The sequence below is a fragment of the Sardina pilchardus genome, chromosome 15 (assembly GCF_963854185.1).
Source record: "Sardina pilchardus chromosome 15, fSarPil1.1, whole genome shotgun sequence".
Taxonomy (NCBI): Eukaryota; Metazoa; Chordata; class Actinopteri; order Clupeiformes; family Clupeidae; genus Sardina; species Sardina pilchardus.
In genome coordinates, this window is record NC_085008.1 from 27,583,630 (window position 1) to 27,606,129 (window position 22,500).

A 22,500-nucleotide genomic window follows, 5' to 3' on the forward strand; every position below is an offset into this window, starting at 1 on the left:
AGAATGTGACCCCCTCTGGACATGCAGCTCTGACTGGCTCTCCAGTTACAGAGGCGAACTGACAATGACCGCAGCAGTGGCTCACACGCACAGCATGACTTGGAGTGACACTCGCTCAGGGTCAGCTTCAGGTCACACTCTCTTTTATTTTAGTTTTTTTTCTAGTAGATGTCTTTATCCTCTCTTTTTGTCTAGCCTCCGCGTCCGGAGAAGAGAGAAAGTGTACGGTTAAACGAGAGAGGATACACACAAGAAAGGGAGCAATGCTGCTGACAGATCAGGTGCCAAAATGGACACACATTCAAGTTCCCGTCTCTCATGACAAATCAGTCCAGCACTCTGCATGACCAAATTGGCAAATTCCTCTTCAACTGGCAGATGCACCAAATAAGACTGTAGACTGTAAACAGCATGCACGGAAATGCATAACACACACACACACACACACACACACACACACACACACACACACACACACACACACACACACACACACACACACACACACACACACACACACACACACACACACACACACACACACACACACACACACACACACACACACACACACACACACACACACACACATTTTCCTCCTAGTCTGGCTGAAGATCCACAGTGGAGAACTGCAACCCAGTTCAGACAAGTGCTGTCTAATTGGGTCTCTCCTTTGAGGAATCGGCGCGAGTTAATCGTGTCTGCGTATACAGAACTCAATTAGATCTCCGCGAAGCCTTTTCACACGGATATAAATATTTCATGGTGCAGTCAGCAGAATACCTACAGTAGGCACCGGCTTATACCTTTCACCACCGCTAACCTTGCCTTTCACATCACAGCACCGCACCGCTCTGCACACACAAATCAACCACTCAAGAAAATCTAACAAATCAACAACAGGCATCGTCCACACCTGTCAACGCCAATCAGTCACTTCCCTCATACGGGCAATGCACTCGGCTCCTGTGACCAGATGTGGACAAGCGGCAGACTACTGTTGTGCGGCGACATGTCCAGGGGGTCACTAACACCAGCAGATGTAGCCCAGCACTGCCTGCAGAGACCCCCGCTATACAGTAATTTCCCGTATATACTGTAAGCCACATTGTGTATAAGCCGCAGGACAGTGTTTTATGCAAGTTAAAAGAAACAAAACAATATCAACACCATATTAACTTCCCCCCTGTATTAACCTCATAGCTGAAGAAATTGTGCAAAATCAATGTATAAGCCGCGGCTAATAGTCGGGAAATTACGGGCAGGAGGAATGCTGGGAGCCCAGAATGCAAGGATGGCTCACCTGTGCGTCTGTAATGAAACGGTGTGGGCCAGCTGAGGGAGGGGTGGACATACTGTACGTGGTGTAGGGCTACTGGTGCTGCTGTGTTTCATACTGTACGTGGTTTAGGGCTACTGGTGCTGCTGTGTTTCATACTGTACGTGGCTTAGGGCTACTGGTGCTGCTGTGTTTCATACTGTACGTGGTTTAGGGCTACTGGTGCTGCTGTGTTTCATACTGTACGTGGCTTAGGGCTACTGGTGCTGCTGTGTTTCATACTGTACGTGGTTTAGGGCTACTGGTGCTGCTGTGTTTCATACTGTACGTGGTTTAGGGCTACTGGTGCTGCTGTGTTTCATACTGTACGTGGTTTAGGGCTACTGGTGCTGCTGTGTTTCATACTGTACGTGGTTTAGGGCTACTGGTGCTGCTGTGCTTCATACTGTACGTGGTTTAGGGCTACTGGTGCTGCTGTGTTTCAGTTCAAAGCTCGTAAAGAGACAGAGACAGAGACAGAGACAGGGATGGGGTGTGTGTGTACAGTATGTGCATGTGTATGCACTGGGTCCATTAAGAATTAGCTTGCTTGTTTGTAACCACATTCCATCACATTGACAGCACTGGGCCCCCAGGAGAGGAGAGACTGTACCCCACCCCCCCCTCCCCCCCCAGCCCCCCACCCCCGCCTTCCCCAAACACACACACACACACACACACACACCCAACCCCCTCGTCCCCAAACCCAAACGAAACCCCCACCCCCTCGAGAGGTGCCAGTGAATCCGCCTGTGAGAATGTGGGCACAGCTCTGTGGAAGACATTCATCAGCGGCAGCAGCTCCTGCTGGAGTTGGCGCTGTGCCCGGAGCCTTGGGCATCTCTGGGCCGTGCCACCCCAGGAAATGCACCTTCCCCAACCTGGAACCCTGCCCGCAGACTGCCGAGGACGCAATGTTCATTCCTCAACACACACACACACACACACACACACTGGGGCCAGTGCTGACTGTAACAAAAATCAAAAATAAATAAATAAATAAACAAAACAAAACAAAGCAAAGCAAAGCAAAACGGGGAGACACCGCATGTGTTGCACATTTTGATATGAAATTGTCTTTGGTGTCGTCTGAGTTGCCATGGTGCGCTTCTAGAACTTTCCGAGGATTGCTGCGGCTCTGGGCGGGGTGGTGGTGGGGGGGGGGGGGGGGATTTCATAAGAAGATGATCAAGTCAGGATTATTTTCGTTTAGTTATGTCTCATCTCATAATTACACACTGACTTCATTCTTTTGTGTGTGTGTGAGTGTGTGTGTGTGTGTGTGTGTGTGTGTGTGTGTGTGTGTGTGTGTGTGTGTGCGCGTTGTTTTGACACTGCATCATTCAGGGTGATTATTCAAGGTATTTTTAAAGGCCGGTCTGACATGGCTTTCCAGGTTTGGCACTCTTTGGCTGATGTCTCTGCGGCGCGGGGCTGAGGCTGAGGATATTGCCCTGTCATGGGAATTTATATCAGCCATTCTGGCCACACTGCCTGTAAGTGCCGCATCTGAAAATTAACAGCATGACAAACAGCTCGCTGTGAAGTCACAGGCCACGTCGAGGAGGACTCGACTCGTCTGCACAAAATGAGAATTTTCTCTGCAGTACTTTTAAGCTGGGGGGGAGGAGGGGGAGGGGGGGGCACAGTGGGAGGGCATAAAAGCTTTCATATCTCCCAACCAATCAAAAAGGATGTAACACCTTGATTGACAGGGTCGTGTTCAATAAACCTAGGGTTCTAAAAGAATGAGATCATTCTTAAATGACACACTTAAAAATATTGTTTTTCGATCAACGGCATTAGATTAAAGCAAGCAATTAGTGCCATAATGGCTAATCTTCATCACCTTGGTGACCTACATGTTTCTTTGTGAAGGGACTCTGATAAGTGGTGACATAAGGATGAATCAGTCCCATCTCGGAAGCCCTGCGGTACAGCGCTGCTTTGACACACTTCTGTTCTGAGTTGGCGTTCTCGGCCTCCGTGACCTCCTATCTATGTCTGCTGTTAGAGGTGAGATGCGCAGAGGGAGAAACTAATCACCTATGATTTAATGACTGCCACAGAACAAAGGTGGAGAGAGGGCTTTGTCATACCGGCACCACCACCACCACCGCCACCGCCACCACCGCCGCCGCTGCTGCCTCGCTCTGTTATCTCAAAAGCCCTGCACCCGGTCCAGCAGGTTTGACTTGATCTGAATAATTAGACCAGCGAAAGAGATACGTCCGCGTTAGCAGGTGGTGGCATTAAATGGGCCCCAATTAAGATAAATGATGATCTCCAGTAGGCAATTAGGCGCCCCAACTGGGCCTGTGGCAGCTTCCTGGCAAGGCAGGGGTACAGCGGCGGGTGGGCGGGTATGAGCGAGCGAGCGAGCGAGTGAGCGAGCGGAGAGAGAGAGAGAGAGAGGGCACCAACAACATGCCACCTCCTCTCTCCTCGCTTTTTCTTTTTCTTTTTTTTTTTTTTAATGTAATTAACCTCGGCGACATTGAGGCTCGCTGGGGGGCTGCTTCAAACGAGATGAGCTATCGCAAGAGGCAGAGCAGGCAGGGCAGGCAGGGCCGGGCTCAAAGCCCCGCTGTGGTGGCATGTACACATGGACACAAAGACATCTGAGGGGGGGGGGGGGGGGGGGGGGGAAGGTGTTGACAGATTAAAAGCTTATTAATACGATACCATTTCATATTTAAAAAACCCTTTTAACAAGCTAAGGTCAGGTAAAAATAAGAAATAACTTGGCCTTTAGCAGCGCATTAGGATAGAATTCAGAGGATTTTGGCCCAACGCTGATCTTTTTGTTCACTGCACAGCGGAGGACTTTTTTTTAGTGGAGCAGCAGACCACTTAATGCATTTTTTGAAAAACACGGTTCTCAGGGAAAACGGCACACCTCCGAGGGCTCTTTATGTGTTGTGACAGCCCATCACATGTCTTCATGTGTTACTCCACTCTCCCATCCTGCCCCTGTGTGTGTGTGTGTGTGTAGGCACAGAGGCTGAGGAGAAGAGCCTGCGTCTCCGCCTCGAAGCATTGTATCAGCTAGAGTAGGCAGGACGCAGGGCACGGAGCAGAGGGGGGGGGGGGGGGGGGGGCTGGGGAGGCCGTTTTGCAAGTTGATAAATACGGATAACAGTTTGTGACATAAGCTCCCGCCGAGGGGCCCTTGACCACGGAGCAGAAGGAAAAGGCTCCTACATTACTCTCGACCCAAAACGAATTTTGTGTTCCTAAATATTTATGCAGAGGGGTAAACACATGTCAAAGCTGATCTCTCACTGGCGGATGTAGCCCAGAGCCGTGGCGTGTTCTCTGACGCATGTCTCCGCGCCCCGCAACCCTCCGTTGCGTCGCCATTTGCATCATCCTTGGGACACAACTGCGAGGTAGAACGCATTCAAATGCAGCGCCCGCCCGCCCGCCGCCCGCCCTCGCGCCCGACCGTGCGCATGGACAAGTGTGACTCCCTCTTCGCCCAAAACATTAAGAGTGTGTTGTGCTCTAATTCTGTCGGCACACTTGATGAGATGGCCCTGAGGTGTTGGGGAATTTGCATGGACACAAGCACAATGACTGAATGATGTTGTGACACTTTCTAAGTGACAATGATGCTCCACCACTTCCTGTTACACTTCGATAAGTATGCAAGCAAGCTCTGCTTGATCTTACATAAACGCACGAGCGCAAACACTGACAAACGAAAAAAAAAAACAAAACAAACAATCGAAACAAAAAGCGAAACGCTATCCTAACAACAGAAGTGCTGCCCCTTGAGTTTTTGAAGTTCTTAAGTGCTCCGGCTGTTGTTTTGCTCTTAGTGCTGCTCGAGTCACTGCACATTTCAGCACGTCTGGCCTTAATCACTTTCTCACACATTACAGTGATGTTGCGTGGGTACGGTGGGCTACCAGTCTCCCCTCACGCCGGTTACTGTCCCTGAAAACGATCTGGCTCTAATCCGGCCCTGATCTGGCCCAAATCTGGCCCCGATCTGCGACAGATCAAACATGCATCCGTTTTGCACCTACCATCATTCCCCTAACTGTCTGCCAACTAATGGTGCGACACTTCCTTCAATTCTCAGAGGTGGAGCTTCCTTTTCCTCAACGTTTCACACCGCTGTGGCACGTGGCAAAGCCTCATCAGAGTGTCAAAAGCTAATCGCACTTCCTCAAAAAAGCCCAGAGGTGCCAAGCTTCCCCTATCCACGGCAAGCCTTCTGCCTGCTCTCGAAACTTCTCCACTGTGCAGACTACAGTATCTTAACAAAGGATTATATAAGGCCTCTGCACAAATCAGCTCAGTAATGAGTTCACATAACAGATGCCCACTCTCGTTGGTATTTACTTTTCAGAGGATTGACTCTAAACACTTTAACTGCCAAGGGTTAACATAAATCCCTGAACCGGGCTGAACCCTTTTGACCTATTCTTCTTGGAGAACCCGGGCAAATGGACAGAGAAGCCTCATTCGCTGTTTGAAAACATCTTTCTATCGACAGGATTAGCATATGAGGGGCTTGTAGCCAGATGTCCATACACAAGCTAGCCTCCATCTCCTCAGCTAAGAGAACAATGAGGAGGGGTCCACGGACAGATCCATGAGGCACCCCCAGGCAGCGAGGCAGGGCTGCTAAAACAATAGCAGGCCCTGCTGATGTCACGGTAACGAGATTAGAGGCCACTTCATGCAAAATGGGGATTAATTGAGCGGTTGAGGAGTTTATCTCCGTTGCAGCATCGTCAAAGAGATGGCGATAAGTGTGGGCTGGAGAGGGGCCAAGGGAAGCCCAGAGCACAATGAGCCATTCTAACCGTGACCAGCGCTGTGTGTGGGTCAATCAGGCGACTGGGGCTCGGAGAAAGATGCACATCGATAGGCGCCACACAAAAAGCGGGGAGGCAGATGAAGACGATAACACACGGGCAGAGGATATAGTTCCTGTCCATTACTGAAAGGAACAAATTATATCAAAGGGTGGCTGTTAACAGCCACACACAGTAACGCCATCAGGAAATGGTTTATGACAGGAGCAGCCGACCGTTCCACAGAGCATGCAAACTACCTCTGCCTAGTTAAATGACCAAACTTTCCTGATGGGAAACATAAATATTACTGGATTGCAACGGCGCAATCAACACTCAGTCAATGTAAGCTGGATTTTTTTTGTTTGCATGATATAAATTTAGCAAACAGACTTAACGTCTGCGGAGCGTAAAGCTTGTGGATGAGAAAGGGCTGAGCGCTGTCAGTGTGGTTGGGGAGCACTGAGTGCCAGTTGAAAATGCCTGGTGAAGTGCAGTCAAAACAAAGGGTGGTGCACTTTCAGAGCAATTGCTTAAAACACACACACTGTGTCCATGACAGAGCCACTTACATCTCCGGCGCTCTTACTGACAGAAGCCTTGCAGCGGTTCTGCGCGCATGCGAGGCAGGCAGGGAGGGAGGGAGGGAGGGATGGAGGGAGGGAGGGATGGAGGGATGGAGGGAGGGACGGTTCTGCTCTCTGGGGATGGATGAGCAGACTAACGCCTGGGAGCTGGAGGAGCTGGGACTGCCAGCAGGAAGGACGCCCTGTCCTGGGAGCTCGTGTGTGTGTGTGTGTGGAGCGCTCGGGAGCCAAGATCTGCATTTCACAAGGCCTGCAACGACAGCCTGCTGCACTGACAGAGATCTAGAAACACGCAGCGGAGATGAGGGGCCGAGAAGGCTGACCTATAAACGTGACTTAACCGTCATATCTTTCACACCACACGGCTAAAATAGCTTTAATAATGCCTTTAATAATGCCTAAGAATGATTTAAATGAACATGCATTTGCCACTAAGCACTAAATATGTAATACCACAACAATAGTGAAATTGGCCTATATACAGTAATACAAGGGCATGTCTTCTGTATTGACTAAAATGAATCCCTTGCATTATTATATCTCTATTGATGGCTAGGGGCACAGTGCGAGACGGAAATAGAGACGTCAGTAATTTGGTGCAAGCGTGCTCCAGAGAGATGCTTTTGTAGAGAGATGCTATCAGAGCGCTGGGGCACAGATAAATAAATCAGAAAACATGGTGTCATTTCGTGTTTTCGAAGCTCTGAAGAGATTCCTAGACCGACTCAGAACCTCATTTCAAGTCTGCCCCCCCCCCCCGACACCCCCCCTCACCGCCATCCCTCCACAACCCCCCCGGCCTCCATCACTAGGGAGCGGCACGTCTCAGCAGAGACTGAAGTCTCACGTTCCTCCTCTAATCGTACAGAGGCGGGTGACCCTGAGGATGGGAATAAAAGAAGGAGAATTACTTTCATTAAGAAATTCAGATTTCTCCCCCATCCTTTTGATCTTGCGCCAGAAGAACAGTTATGCTGATGAAATGCATAAATAAAGTTCTTAAATTATCCTGGCCGTCTCAGCCGGCGCTGCGTGAGGATCCAACTTGGAAAAGTTCCAGAAAAGACAGCCACAATCACACTGAGTGCAGAGGGAGAGGGAGTTGATTTAGGAGACGGCCACAGCGGCTGATGCAATATCATATGGCTTTTTTAATGTCTACCTGGGCGCTGGCGTTCCCCAAACCAACGAGACTGGATAGGACAGACTCGAGGAGCTTTAGATTTCACAGATATGACCTGGATCCATTAAATGGGCACTATAAAACAGGAAGCACGCTTTACTCTTGTTATGAATCACCAAATCCGTCAGGTTTTTTTATTCAGCAAAAATGAGTTATTCTAATCAATGTGTGTGCACTTCAGTGTAATTGTCCTGCTACTACATGCATCTACTGTGTCTACCCTAGATAAAATATGTGTGAAAAGGCAACAGACTGCGAGACGAGATCATATCAGCAACCATTTGTGACAAGATCACATCAGCAACCATTTGTGACAAGATCATATCAGCAACCAATTGTGAACTGCCTTTCACTAGAGGGTCTAAATGCCCCCCCCCCCCCCTCCGCAACCAAGAGTCGACCAAACTCCCCCTGCAAGCACTCCAGTACACAATGTGGCAGTGACAGGTGATGCGCGGGGCGATGGGAAGTATCTCTGAGATTGATGGAGCGTCCCTGGAGGGCACGGGGCTCTTGAAAGAGCAGCTCGCCAACCAGGGCTGAAGAGAACGCCAGTTTACTGAGGGAGAGATGGGAATCACTGAGAGCTAAGAGAACGCCAGTTTACTGAGGGAAAGATGGGAATCACTGAGAGCTAAGAGAAACCCTGCAACACGATTATGGTAAAACCTGTGAGAGTGGCCTAACAAGAATAAGAAATAGTTCAACATGAAGGGCAATCGACACTGAGGAAAACACCCACAAAAATGAACTAATTATTGAGGCATAAAATATGCATTATTGGTTCTCAGAAATTCTCCACTTCTCAGTCATGCCGTTATTATTAGAAGTCATTTTATGCAAAGCCAGACAGACTAATAGCAGAGGCTGTTTTTTGCAGAAGTGGCTTGACTATGGTCAAGCAAAAGGAGAAGCTGATTTCCATAGTGCTAATATGAGTATGAGAACGGCGCGGCGCGGAGGGGGGGGGGGGGGGGATGTGGACGACAGAGGAAGTCCTGTGGAGCTCCCAGGCCAATAATAAAACACAACGTGATGCAACTCTGTGCAGTCAGAGGAATTTCGGTTCAGTCGCGAGGGGGGATATGTACACAGAGTCGAGTGCTGTGCGCGCACACACACACACACACACACACGGACACACACATACAGTACACGGACACACACATACTAGCACACACACAGACACAACCACACCCGCACACACCCGCACACACCCGCACACACCCGCACACTCACACACACTCACACACACTCACACAGACACACACAGACACACACACACACACACACACACACACACACACACACACACACACACACACACACACACACACACACACACACACACACACACACACACACACACACAAACACACTATTTTCTGCTGCATGAGAGCACAGTGGGGTTTCTGCCGTCTGAGGCAGGTGGATGGCGGCGACGAAGAGCTTCTCCACATGTGCTCCAACAGGCCGCGGGGACTCTGGGTGTCCCTCTGTCTGCGGAAGAAGACCGCTGTTGTCCTCTGCCACCCTGTTGCGAGGCTGACTGGACTGAGAGGACGGAGGTGGACCGAACATGTTCCTCACGTCACTCTGCTGTGAAGTCATGTCACCCGTCTCTCTCACACTTTGTTATTAGTGCACAGTGGTCAGCCAACGTGCCAGATCCCAAATGCATTGAAACAAAGAAACAAAACACACTGCCTGTGTCAGGTGCATGTGCAACAAATCGATGGAGAATGTTTCCAGATATATGACTAATTTGACGTATATAAAACCATGCTTGAAGAACACTAGGCTTTGAAGGTGCGAGAGCTGTGGCCAAAAAGAGCTCCTCTTAGCCACGCGTGAGGACAAAGTGAGAGGAGTGAGAAGTGCTACTCAGGCCACACTGACCTCTGGCCTCTAGCTTGACCTTACCGTCATTACCAGAAGGTCAAGCTGACATGCCAGTCAGAGGAGAGACAGAAATAATACTAATAAAAATAGGGTATTGCACGCCCCCTCTGAAGTTTCCAACCTTGTTGACTCCCGTAAAAAGAAGGTTCCACATTCTTACAGGAACTGTCAAACGTTCCCCTTTTTCTGGGCGGATTCTTTGATTGAAAAAATACGAGAATTTTCAAAGGATATTTCTGACAATGAAAGGAGAAGGAAGAGAGAGAGAAAGAGAGAGAGAGAGAGAGAGGAGGAGAGGAGGAGGAGGACAAGGGGAGAGATGGAGGGGGAGCTTATTTGCTTTTACAATCTACAAAGGAAAGTAATCCGATCTGGCATTCTAATGTGATTTTAATACTTGCTTGTGATTCATCTGTGTCTGCGGGCTTATCAGATGTACCTCTTGATGAGGGTGATGCTTTGCACTCAATCCTTTTGCATGCCCGGCCACTATCTGTCTGATCTTTCCACCGCTGGATTTAACGGCCACGCAAACAAGTGCGAAAGCACTGTACCACTTCCCAGTGACAGATCGCGGGCAGCGATAAGCAACATCATACAAGAGGATTGATGCCTGTGTAAAATCTTGAAAGAATAATCTCTCACGCTCCCCTGCCACAGAGCTACAGTTGCTTTGCATCGGGAATCCAGCAGAAGCCTGTTGAAAAGAAGTCTGCTGAAAAATAAAGTCTTTCCAGTCCGCTGGGTTCTGGGAACTAAGTGAGATCAATCGCAACAATGGAAAAGGTATAATCTGAGAAGCGGAGCATACAGTATGTGGAGTATAGACCGGAGCTGTACAGTATGCAATCTATATGTCTCTTTAGGGCCTGTTGCTTTAGACTACCTGTAGAGCTGAGGACTGCTGACCAAAAGGTTGCAAGGTCGTTTCCCAGGGAGACGGAATGAAAGGGAAGAAATAAAATCAGATCTTTAGATAAATGGCTCTGGCACTTGAACAGATGCCAACGTTAAAGATGTAAGAGGCAGTGGCTCAGTGTTGTTCAGGCTAACAGATGTTGCCCACGGACTGTGCTATGCATCAGCTGAGGAGTCAAAGTGTTGAGCAATTACACTGTGGCTACATGACAAGTTTGCTATTGTTCACCTCCAAGGCTGAGGAGTAAGCTCATTTGCTTGATTTGGTGCCTGTTTAATGTCTACTGGAATAAAGGTCAATGGGGTCAACATCATTGCAGAACATATGGGGTGATTTGGGGTACATATGGGGTGATGTACTTCAGTGATTAGGTGCTGTGTGCTTCAGTGGAGTTCAGTGTGCTGCTATTTCAATGCTGAAGTATGTGGTCGCCTCTGTATGCCTCTCATTTCTTGTGAATATGTCAAAAAATATATACATAATCATATAATGATATTATCAAAATATATTATCAATCTGTCATGGTCAAACTAATTAATTATAAAATGCAACAGCAGACATCATTATTGTTTACATTCCCGTGGGCTAATAATATAAATATGAGTCAGTGAATAAAGACTGGATGTAGTCTGAATATAGCATAAATGTCTGCTGTGCATGAGGCTGTATTATACTGTATATAAAAAAATATTCCTGTGCTTTGTTGATGGACCATGCGCTCAGACTCAGAACACTGCACTAATTGAGAGCATTCATATTCTCAGAGTGTGCCTTGTAGGTGCATCTAACAGAAAATATACTCAGCGAGTGTACATTGTGGCTGGGCAGAAGAGGATCCATATTTTATGAGTGTACAGTGCAATGGATAACACCACAGAACTGTGCATATGCAAGCATGCATTTCAAAAGTGTTTGTAAAATGTACAACATTAGTACAAAAGGGTCTATGAATGTCCAGGTTCTGTGAACGTACATTACAGAAGTGCACTTGAATAAATATGTTCCATAAATGCACAATACAGAACTGTTTGAGTGTGCCCATGTTCTGTGAATGCCCAAAAGAGAAGTGTTAGAGTGTGTCCATGTTCTGTGAATGCCCAAAAGAGAAGAGTTTGAATGTGTCCATATTCTGTGAATGCCCAAAAGAGAAGAGTTTGAATGTGCCTACACAGTATGTTCTGTGAATGCCCAAAAGAGAAGAGTTTGAGTGTGTCCATGTTCTGTGAATGCCCAAAAGAGAAGAGTTTGAATGTGTTTATGTTCTGTGAATGGCCAAAAGAGAAGAGTTTGAACGTGTCCATGTTTTGTGAATGGCCAAAAGAGAAGAGTTTGAACGTGTCCATGTTTTGTGAATGGCCAAAAGAGAAGAGTTTGAACGTGTCCATGTTCTGTGAAGGCCCATTAGAGAGGGCCCAGGGCTGTGTGCTTACTATGTAGCAGGGCTCGCAGTAGGCCTTCTTGTCCACGGCGTAGAAGGGCTTGCCGCGCAGCTTGGCGGTGCAGGTCATGCAGACGAAGCAGTCCACGTGGAACACCTGGTCCATGGCAGTGCAGCCGGTGCCCTCACCCACCACATTCTCACCGCAGCTGGCACAGCGACCTGTGGGCAAAGGGGGCACACACACACACACGCGTTGGCACAGACATCGATCACATCTTAACGTCACATCACCACTTCTCCTTTAACACCACCGTCACCATGCACCAGCAACACAGGTGTGTGGGCACAACACAGGAAACTTGGAGTTTAATGGAGGCAAAAGGGGAAAGGCGTTTAAGATGTAAATTGTAGCCTGAACTCTTGCATGTTTTAAATCTGAAATAAGGAGGGGGGGGGGGGGGGGGGGGGGGTGCACCTGCAATGGAAACACGAAACGTGAGCAACAAACTAATTTACATTTCAGTCATTTTAACTGTGTTACTTGATTTTCTTTAAAAAAAAAATGTTCGTTAACACTGAAAGCTGTGGAATTACAGTAACGTTTTACTTTGTAATACGAAACTCCTGCTTGTATGTCTGGTGAGCCAAAGGAAAAAAATCCACCATGGTGGACATTAATATAAAATATTTATTCTATTCTATTCTATTCTATGGTGAATATCGGTGGAGAATGCCAGCTAAAGGGAGTGAGTGGTCCAGCAGCACTTCAGGTGTGTTTGACCAGCGTGGGGGTCAGCCCATCTTAACACTCCCGCCTCTCCGAGTGCCACTGCCGTCTCTGATCAGATCGTCATTAGGGCCGAGATGAGAATCCTCGTCTGCCACTACCAGCAGTCAAATGAAACCCTTAATAATATTATGTCAAATTGGGAGGCAAATGAGGGAAGAGAATAGGACACCTTCTAAAGTTAGGTTGCTCCAATCTCGGGGGAGTTCACCCCTTTTTTCTCTTTTTCCATTTCCCCCTGCTTTTAAAACGACTGGGGTAAAGTGACTGCCTGCTCTACACGAGCAGAAATCAGAGGCATCTAATAAGGTCAATCCCTTAATGCGGTGCAAAGAGATTTTCCTCCTCTGGCCACAAGCGCCCGCTGATCAATCTGTGTTGAAATAAACATCAGCTCCACTTTGACCTCCGCATTCAATCATCCGGCTACTGAAGAGCCACCTCTGAGGTCAAAGCGCTTAAGCAGGATGCACAGGCAGCGCACAGCACAGCACAGCACAGCACAGCACTGCAGGAAGAGCTCTGTGCGGCATACGGTGAGGAAATGATGTGAATGGGGTTAACAGAGCAACTCCGTGGCATATTACCCCCCTACCTCTGGCTTCCTTTGAAAAAGAACACTCACACCGAGTTAACTTGTCTCTCCGTAAGCCTAATCCTGATGTTCTATATAGCGGGCGGATAAGGACAGGATTAAATCACGACAATGCAGAACCTAAAATAAAGTAAGTGAGAGATAGAGAGGGCTCTGCATAGCATATACATCACAAAACAGTGTTACATGGTTGACATTGCTTGAAGTAAAAAGTCTATTTGCGATAAAAGGGGAAACTTGGGAAGACGAGGTCTGTCTTTGTGTTAGGGGGCAACTGAGCCGATTCTATTGCACCAAAAAAGAGCCTGATTGCATATTGTTGGACACGGCATTTGGATATCTTTAATTGAGTTGAAGATAGCTTTAATTGAGTTTAAGATGTCTCCAACTCAATGCAAAGATATCTTCAATCCAGTTAATGACAGCAGCAATTTAATTAGCAGTATCTAGCCATAATGGGGTTTAGAAAGATATCTTACGAGTGTTTTTCTTTTTTACACATCTAAGGCCAGATATAATCTTGCTAAAAGAGAGAGAGAGAGAAAGACAGAGAGAGAGAGAAGTATGCGATACTGTGAATTCATTTAAGTTTAGTTCTGTAGTTCCTCTTTCTTTTGTGTTCTTTTCCTTTCCGTTTCGGACGTGTTTAAGAGAGTTTTAGTGATGATTGACTTCTTGTCGACTCCGGCGTCGGCAGTTCAAGCGGCTCCCAGACTAAAGAGGCACGGAACAGCTAACCGCAGAGAAAATATCAGACGCTCGCCTGCTCCTCGTCTGCTATCTGTCTGAGCCATCAACAAAAAACAGTCAGAAAATTGCACATGGATCTGATCCTGCTATCAAAGCAGACAGGAGAAGAACACCTCTCTGGCATTGCTGTTGCATCTATGGGATTCACACCACACGTGTCCTACGTGGCAGACGAGAGGGCAAAGGATTAGACTTTGCCCGTAGCGGATCAGACTAAAAATGCCTGGACGCCTACTGTACCATAACTGGACCACTGCGTCCCACCAATTTCGCGCCTTTTTTTTTTTTTCGGGTTCAGTTTTCTTTGTCAACAGATCAATCATGAGTTCAGCGAGCATCAAAAAAATAAAATATTGTGGAAAAAAAATATCTTCCCATAATTTATCTCAAAAAGTGAAACTTTCATGTATTCTAGATTTATCACATACAAAGTGAATTGTTTCAATATTGATGATTAAGGCTTACAGCTCATTGAGATGCGCACGCAGTGCAGCCTTGGCAAGAGTTATTTATCGGTCCTCACAATGAATGGCTATTCTGAGTGATGAAGACAAAGAGCAAATCAGTGGGCACAGCTTAATGGGACAGTAAACGTGTACAGCGAGCCCAGAGCTGACCCAGAGTCATCTGAGGTCTCCACCAAACCAGTGGGGAACAGATACCACTGTGTGCAAAAGGTGAAGTGGGACTGGATATATCATGTGTGTGTGAGTGAGTGAGTGAGTGTGTGGGGGGGGGGGGGGGGGGGGACAACAGGGGACAACAACAGTGAAATCAATATTAGTTGAAGAAAAAGAAAATTAAAATATACATGTACTGTATATCAGCTGTTGGAATTCTTAAACAACATAACCCTTAGATGTCTCACTCTTAGATCTCATTGCCTTTCTAGCACTGTGTTTAACAGCGGCATTAAAACGCTTGTCAATTTTAATGTCTCTACTTGGCAGATGCCCTAATCTCGGGTGACACTCTATGCACTGCGCACAAACACACACACACACACACACACACAGGCAGTCTCTCTCTCTCTCACACACACACACAATAGGGTGCCCTGTGCACGCACCTGCATGCATACACACACAAACATACACACACACACACACACACACACACACACACACACACACACACAAACATACAAAGACATTGCCCACACAAAGAAACACATATGCACTCACTCACACACACACACACACACACACACACACACACAAAGGGAGTGATCTTGTTTCATCTATTTCCAGCGCTCCATGCGCTGCTTCATTACGCGGCGTGTTGTCACCGGCTGCGGAGCGTCTCACCGGCGCGCACACAGCTGCACGCTGCGCCTCAGATTAAACAGCGCCACGCATCCATCCGCTCGCTCGCCCGCCCGCCCGCCCGCCCGCCCGCCCAGCCCCGCGGAGCCGAGACGAGACGAGACGGGACGAGACGAGACGAGACGTTAACGGCCCAGCGCGCCACGACGCGGCACGGCACGGCACAGCGTGGAACAGCATGGCACAGCGTGGCACGCCCGCACTGTTGCTGTTGCCTCTGCTGTGGCGGCACATCACATCACATCTCCAGGGGAACGACGCGTGGGTGTCGACGCTATCACAGGCAGAGGTAATCACTTCAGAGGGGGTGGAGGGTGCGTGTGTGTGTGTGTGTGTGTGTGTGTGTGTGTGTGTGTGGGAAGGAGGGGGGTGTTAGGGAGCCAAGGGGTGAGAGCCTATTAGTGGCGTCAGATCACAGGGCCATCCTAAGCGGAGGGGAAGAGCCAGCCAAACAGCTCCGCTCCCAGGAGCCCTGGAGAGCAGCGCGGAGCCGGTGCGGAGCCGGTGCGGAGCCGGTGCGGAGCCGGTGCGGAGCCGGTGCGGAGCCGGTGCGGAGCCGGTGCGGAGCCGCGCAGGAAAAAGCTCTCGGAAATCCTCCTTCCTCCCGGCACTGCTGTGATCACCGCGGCCCCTCCGGAGAGCAGGTTATTAGTGTGTGTGTGTGTGTGCGTGTGTGTGCGCGTGTGTGTGTGGTGTGTGGGAGAGAGTGTAATGTTCCACTGTGTAACTGTGAGGCCAAATGAAAGGGCACACCTCTCAGTAACTCAATAGTGAGAATATAAGGGCTGTCCCACGAGAGCCCACAGGGCGTACACACACACACACACACACACACACACACACACACACACACACACACACACACACACACACACACACACACACACACACACACACACACACACACACACACACACACACACACACACACACACACACACACACATTTATTTGAACAGCGCCTCCTCCTGCCCACGTGCGGATGGAGGAACGGCCCAGCGCAGGCCTGGTTAGCATGTCTGCCATGTTTCACACTTCACCCAGTAGTGGGATGGCACTCCGCAACTGCCAGCCAAAGTGTGTGTTGTGTTCCACTGCACATGTTCTACTCCACCATGTGGCCTGTCTGCTACTGGAGATGAGGCTGGATGCTGCTGCCTGTGTGTTTACTGGTGCAGGTGTTATTATTTATGCATGTGTGCCTGTGTGTGTGGTGAGTGAATGGCCAAGTGTAGTGTGTGTGTGTGTGTGTGTGTGTGTGTGAGAGAGAGAGAATCGATGCCTTTGTACTGTATTTGTCTGAGTGTGTTCCTGAGTGTTCGGTTTTATGTATATTTGTGTTTGTACATGTATGTCCATGTCTGTGTGTGTCTTTATATCGGTGAGGGATGCATGTGTGTTTGTATGTGTGTATGCACGTGTGTGTGTGTGTGTGTGTGTGTGTGTGTGTGTGTGTGTGTGTGTGTGTGTCTACATATGTGTGTGACTGTGTGTGTTAGTGTGCGCGTACAGTTTGTGTGTGTGTGTGTGTGTGTGTGCATGCATATGCATATGTGTGTGCGAGTGTGTGTGTCTGTATGTGTGTGTGCATACAGTATGTGTGTGTGTGTGTACGAGGTATGAATTTGGTTGGGCGCCCCTGTCCAGTGCTTCTCTCCTGCGGCATGAAGTTACACTGTGGGTCGTGACATTCCCACAGGCGCTGGCTGACATTTCTGCCAGAAGTGGATCCCGCTCAGCGGGGGGAGGGAGGGGGGCATGCATCACCCCGCTCCCCGAGCGCGTTACGCAAGCAACTAAAACACACCACACGCGCACACACACATGCACGCTCAAATTCACACACACACACACACATCCTTAAATCTAAATGCCCCTGCAGACTTCTTACATAAAGTACAGTCATTCCCATTCATAGGATGCTCAGGATGTCGTAAGTTTAGCGCGTCCTTGAGAAAAGCGCTCTTTCTGCATTCGCTGTTTGGCTACTCTTTGATGCACGTTAAACACTTTTTTTTCCCCCTTTCTTTCCAAAGCCCGAGCTTGAAAATGCTCATCGATCTGCTTTTGAGTAGTGAGCACGCTGGACTACTAAACTACTGGCCACTTCACCAACTCACAGAGAAGCGCTCCATCTCGGGAGACGGTATTATTGTTTTGTATGGGGAGTGAGTGTATTGTCTGAGTTTTGAAATAATACATTTTTGATGAATTATTAAGGGTGTGTGTACAAAGGGCCTTGTAAACACCCCGAGCAATTCTTCAAAGCTCCCACCAACGTGGGCCCCGTTTCTCTCTTCAGGTTTTGAGAATCACGGCATCAAAACATTTTTAGGCTTCGGATTCACAGACGCGCGCACAAACTTTTCCAATGACCCAGATTTCACTCGGGTCACCGTTACCCAACAGCTGTCCTTAGGGATCCTGGTCTCGGTGAAACAGGAGATTGAGCGCGAGAGATGCTGCTGGAGATGCCAGTATTAGCGCCCGGACAGACAGACAGGGGCAGAGAGAGAGAGAGAGAGAGAGAGAGAGAGAGAGAGAGAGAGAGAGAGAGAGAGAGAGAGAGAGAGAGAGAGGTGCGGTAGGGTGGGGGTGGGAGAGGGCTCTGGAGAGGGTCCGGCGCACTGGGAGCTGAATGCATTTCTTAAAAATGACGACTTCAAATGAGTCCTTTGAAAAAAGAGAAGAGGAGGAAGAAAAGAGAGCAAAATGGGTAGAAGTGGAGGAGTTCATTTACACTTTACACACTTTGGTTCCCCCTTTATTCATTCGCCAATCCTCAGAAGTGTGTACGCTCTCTCTCTCTCCCTCCCTTCCTCCCTCTCTCTCTCTCTCTCTCTCTCCTTTCTCTTTTTCACATCCATGTTCACCATGAGAAAAGAAAAAAGGGAATCAGAAAAAAAAAGAAGAAAGAAAGAAAACAGCACTCGTTCTGAAAGCGAGCTGGAGGAGGCTTAGAATGGTTAGGCACTTTAATTGGATAAAAGGAAAAGATTAAAGAGCTCTCGACTCCGTTCCATAAATAATTGATTTCTAATGTATTGCAGTGGCAGAGCGACGCCCGTTGTTTGGCGATGGAGGATGTTTTGAGTGGCAGAACGCCTCGGATTTTCGCGCGCAGTCTGTCTCGTTCTCTTTGTCTTCTCGTGCTGCGATACGGAGGCCGCTTGAAAGGCGACGGGAGCAGGCGCGTGCCTCTCCGATTTGATCTTACGTCGCCGGAAATCAAAGATCACGCATGTAAAAGACAGAAAGCAAAAAAAGAACTTTTTTCATTATTTCCGCCTGTTGTGAGAGGCCAAACTTTTCACACTTGGGCGAGACGGAAGACACGTCTCCATATTGAGCGAGCGGGAGCACAGAGCGTTTCACAGTATTAGAAAACAAAGACACATCACTCCATTGTATGTGCAAACAAATCGGGGAACCCACAACACATACTTCAGGCCTGTAAGAAGTGTTTTTCCGTGTTGTAAACAAGATCAAATTACAAGCCAGAAATAGTGGCGAGCATGGAGCAAAATGCAACCGCCTCCCAAGGATTCTATTCATCTTGTTTTTCAGGAACAACTGCCACAACAACACACACACACGCACACACACACACACACACACAAAAACAGCGAGAAACAATTCAAAAACATCTGTCTCCATCGCAAACTCAGCTCCCACAAATTATCCTGCTCTGTTTCCCCAGTTTATTACTAAGCAATGTTTTCATACACGGCAAAGAATTTCTATTTTTGCCCCTCCCGTCGCGAGCCGCGGCAGTGTAACATTAATTTGTTGTGACAGGTTTCGAGAGGAGACCAAAAAAAGGTACAAAGTCATACTAAATTGTTTACGCTTAATTATGGCCACAAACAAACAGCATAGGTCACTGAGCGTTTAACAACAGAGATAGAGTCTGTCGACATGCATTAGGAATATGGCTGCCAGCTACCCAATTGCTAGAAGCCCCAATTTGCAAACAGCTCCTTCCTCTCTTTTTCCTCCTCTTTTCTTTTTTTTTTTTACTGAACCTTGCCTCTCCACTCCTCTCCTCTCTTCACTTCTTTTCATTCTCTCATTCCCCCTTTTCTTCCCCTTGCCTGGCTGCTTGGGCCCATCTCCTTTTTTTGTGTTTGTTAGGGCTGCATCATCTCCACGCAGCTGTGACCCCCCCCCCCCCCCGCCCCACACACACACACACACACTCCACCCCCCCAGCCCAGGGCTGCACTCGGCATCACAAAGGGAGGGCCGTCACTGACCACTCTCGATCTCCTACTGGTCCTCTATCTCTCTCTCTCTCTCTCTCTCTCTCTCTCTCTCTCTCTCTCTCTCTATTCCTCCTATCTCTCCTCAATCTCTCCATATTCGTCACACTGTTTTTATTTACATCTCTCATCACCCTCTCTCTCTCTCTCTCTCTCTCTCTCTCTCTCCCTCTCTCTGTCCATTTTGGAACATAATGACAGTCAAAAAGGGGCTATAGTCACTGTGGACAGGGGACTGGGGTCCACGCCATGAAGCATTAGCGCTCAGCCCGTCAGAGCTGCAGGCCAGAGTGAGAGGAGGGGTAGTGTGTGTGCGTGTGTGTGTGCGTGTGTGTGTGTGTGTGTGTGTGTGTGTGGAGGTGGTGGAGGAGGGTATGGGTTACATGTTTTAGAAACAGGTTGGCAGAAGTGACCTGGGCGGGCGCCAGTGCGAGAGAAAAGGGGCTGGAGGATGGAGAGAGAGAGAGAGAGAGAGAGAGAGAGAGAGAGAGAGAGACCGAGACAAAGACTGGAAGAAAGGAAGAAAGACAGAAAGGAGGAGGAGGAGGAGGAGGAATGTAATGTGTATTTGTGCTTGTGCGTGTGCGTGCGTGTGTGTGTGTGTGTGTGTGTGTGTGTGTGTGTGCGCTTGTGTGCGCTTGTAGTTTATGTCTGTGCTTGTGTGTGTGTGTGTATGTGTGTGTGTGTGTGTGTGTGTGTGTGTGTGTGTGTGTGTGTGTGTGTGTGTGTGTGTGTGTGTACGTGTTTGGCATGTTCATTCTTTCCTGGGGTCAAACACTCACTGGCGAGTGAAATCTAGCAACGTGAGGCAGTGCGTGGCCGTCCGCTCCTCCTCTCCTCCTCGCTCGGCACGCTAGCTGATCTCGCAAGCCTCAGTGGAGCTGTCTCAACGAGGCACCGTCGCCGCTCAACACCGCACCGCGGGAGGAGGGACAAGCCAGCGTGTGTGTGTGTCTGTGTGTGTCTGTGTGTGTGTCTGTGTGTGTGTCTGTGTGTGGAGAGAGAAAGAGAGAACAAGAATGAGGGGACTCACTTTGCATGAAACTATCAAAAGAAAAAGAACCGAGCTCAAAAAACAAAAGGAGCAAGATGGGGAAAAAAGGAAAAGGAAAAAAAAACTGAGAGAGAGAGAGAGAGAGAGAGAGAGAGAGAGAGAGAGAGAGAGAGAGAGAGAGAGAGAGAGAATTTCCACAGTTTCAATGTGTTTCTATGTTTCTGTCTTCTATGCTTTGGCAACAATGGCTGGAGTAAACTGTACTGAATAGAACTGAACTGAGAGAGAGAGGAGTCGTAGGCAGGCCGCTCATGCCACGCAACATGATGGACATAACAACTCGAAAGCAGAGGACAGGGACCGCAGAGGCAGATGGGGTGTGTGTAGGGGCAGTAGAGGGGTGTATAGGGGCAGTAGAGGGGTGTATAGGGGCAATAGAGGGGTGTGTAAGGGCAGTAGTAGTGGTGTGGGGGGCAGTAGTGGTGTGTGGGGGCAGTAGTGGTGTGTAGGGGTAGTATTGGTGTGTAGGGGCAGTAGTGGTGTGTAGGGGCAGTAGTGGTGTGGGGGGTAGTAGTGGTGTGTGTGTGTGTGGGGGGGGGGGGTAGTAGTGGTGTGGGGGGTAGTAGTGGTGTGTGTGTGTGTGTGTGTGGGGGGGGGGGGGGTAGTAGTGGTGTGTGTAGGGGTAGTAATGGTATGTAGGTGAAACCACAAAATCTCTGGCCCAGTCCAGGGTGGTTCCATGAGCAGAACTAATGAAGACCTGCGAGCCAAGATGCAACCAATCACAGCGGGACAACAAACAAACACACACACACACAAAAAAAACTTTGTGGGAAACTCAACTCCGTCGCCCAAAATAGTAACAAACAGCAATTAAAAATTCAAGCCCTCGTTAGTTCCAGCCTAATTAATGTGCAGTAATGGCAGGCAGTAGGCAGCATGCATGGAGCTATTTACTACTGCTCACAGCGCAGCATAATGCACAATATGCACTAAGTATCACCTCTTAGAAGATCACTGGATAGGAATAGTCAACCGCGAGTTCAGGAGGCATTCTCCTCTGTTTGAACACACCAAAAATACACAGATGCCCATAGCATTATGAATATAAACGTACAATTTAACATCCAAAAACAAAATAAAACAGAAAAAAAAAAGGTCTGTGTTCGTCACCACAAGCCGTGTGCACCAGTAAAAAGAGGCAGGGATTTATTTACACAGCCATCTCAAGACTGGCAGGACATTACACAAACAAACACCCAGTTGTGGTCAGTTTACACTGCACTTAGCCTGTCACCTACACATCAAAACTACAAGCCCAACGGCAGCAGCAGCAGCAGCAGTGGCGGTGGCGGCGGCAAGCTTCTTTCCCAGATCTTTTGCCTGTGTTGTGAGCGCGGGGGGGGAAAAGCACACTAGCTTTGCGCTCACGGTGCTGCGAAGGCAAACAGGCAGCCGCTTCTCCTAATCCACCTGACACACCTACACGCAAACCAGACACCTGCTGGCCATATAATTGTAATCCAATCAAATCACCGCTCTGATATTATCAATGCACTTTCGCGGCTAAGAGGGATTAAAAAAAAAAAAGAGCGGGAGGTGTGTGTGTGTGTGTGTGTGTGTGTGTGTGGGGGGGGGTTTAGTAAGAGGAGATATACTCTGACGGGCAGGAGCAGCAATCCGGCG

The 22,500-nt window shown here is 48.6% G+C and overlaps 1 protein-coding gene across 5 annotated transcripts in view; it reads right to left on the minus strand.

Annotated features, from left to right (window-relative positions):
* The window catches only part of lpp (LIM domain containing preferred translocation partner in lipoma), a 210,482-nt gene that overhangs the window by 20,303 nt on the left and 167,679 nt on the right, over positions 1-22,500 (minus strand). For all 5 annotated transcript variants that reach the window (XM_062555769.1, XM_062555765.1, XM_062555767.1 and 2 more), the window contains one exon: positions 12,151-12,320. In XM_062555769.1, the coding sequence (XP_062411753.1) occupies positions 12,151-12,320 (170 nt within the window). The remainder of the gene's footprint in view (positions 1-12,150; positions 12,321-22,500) is intronic.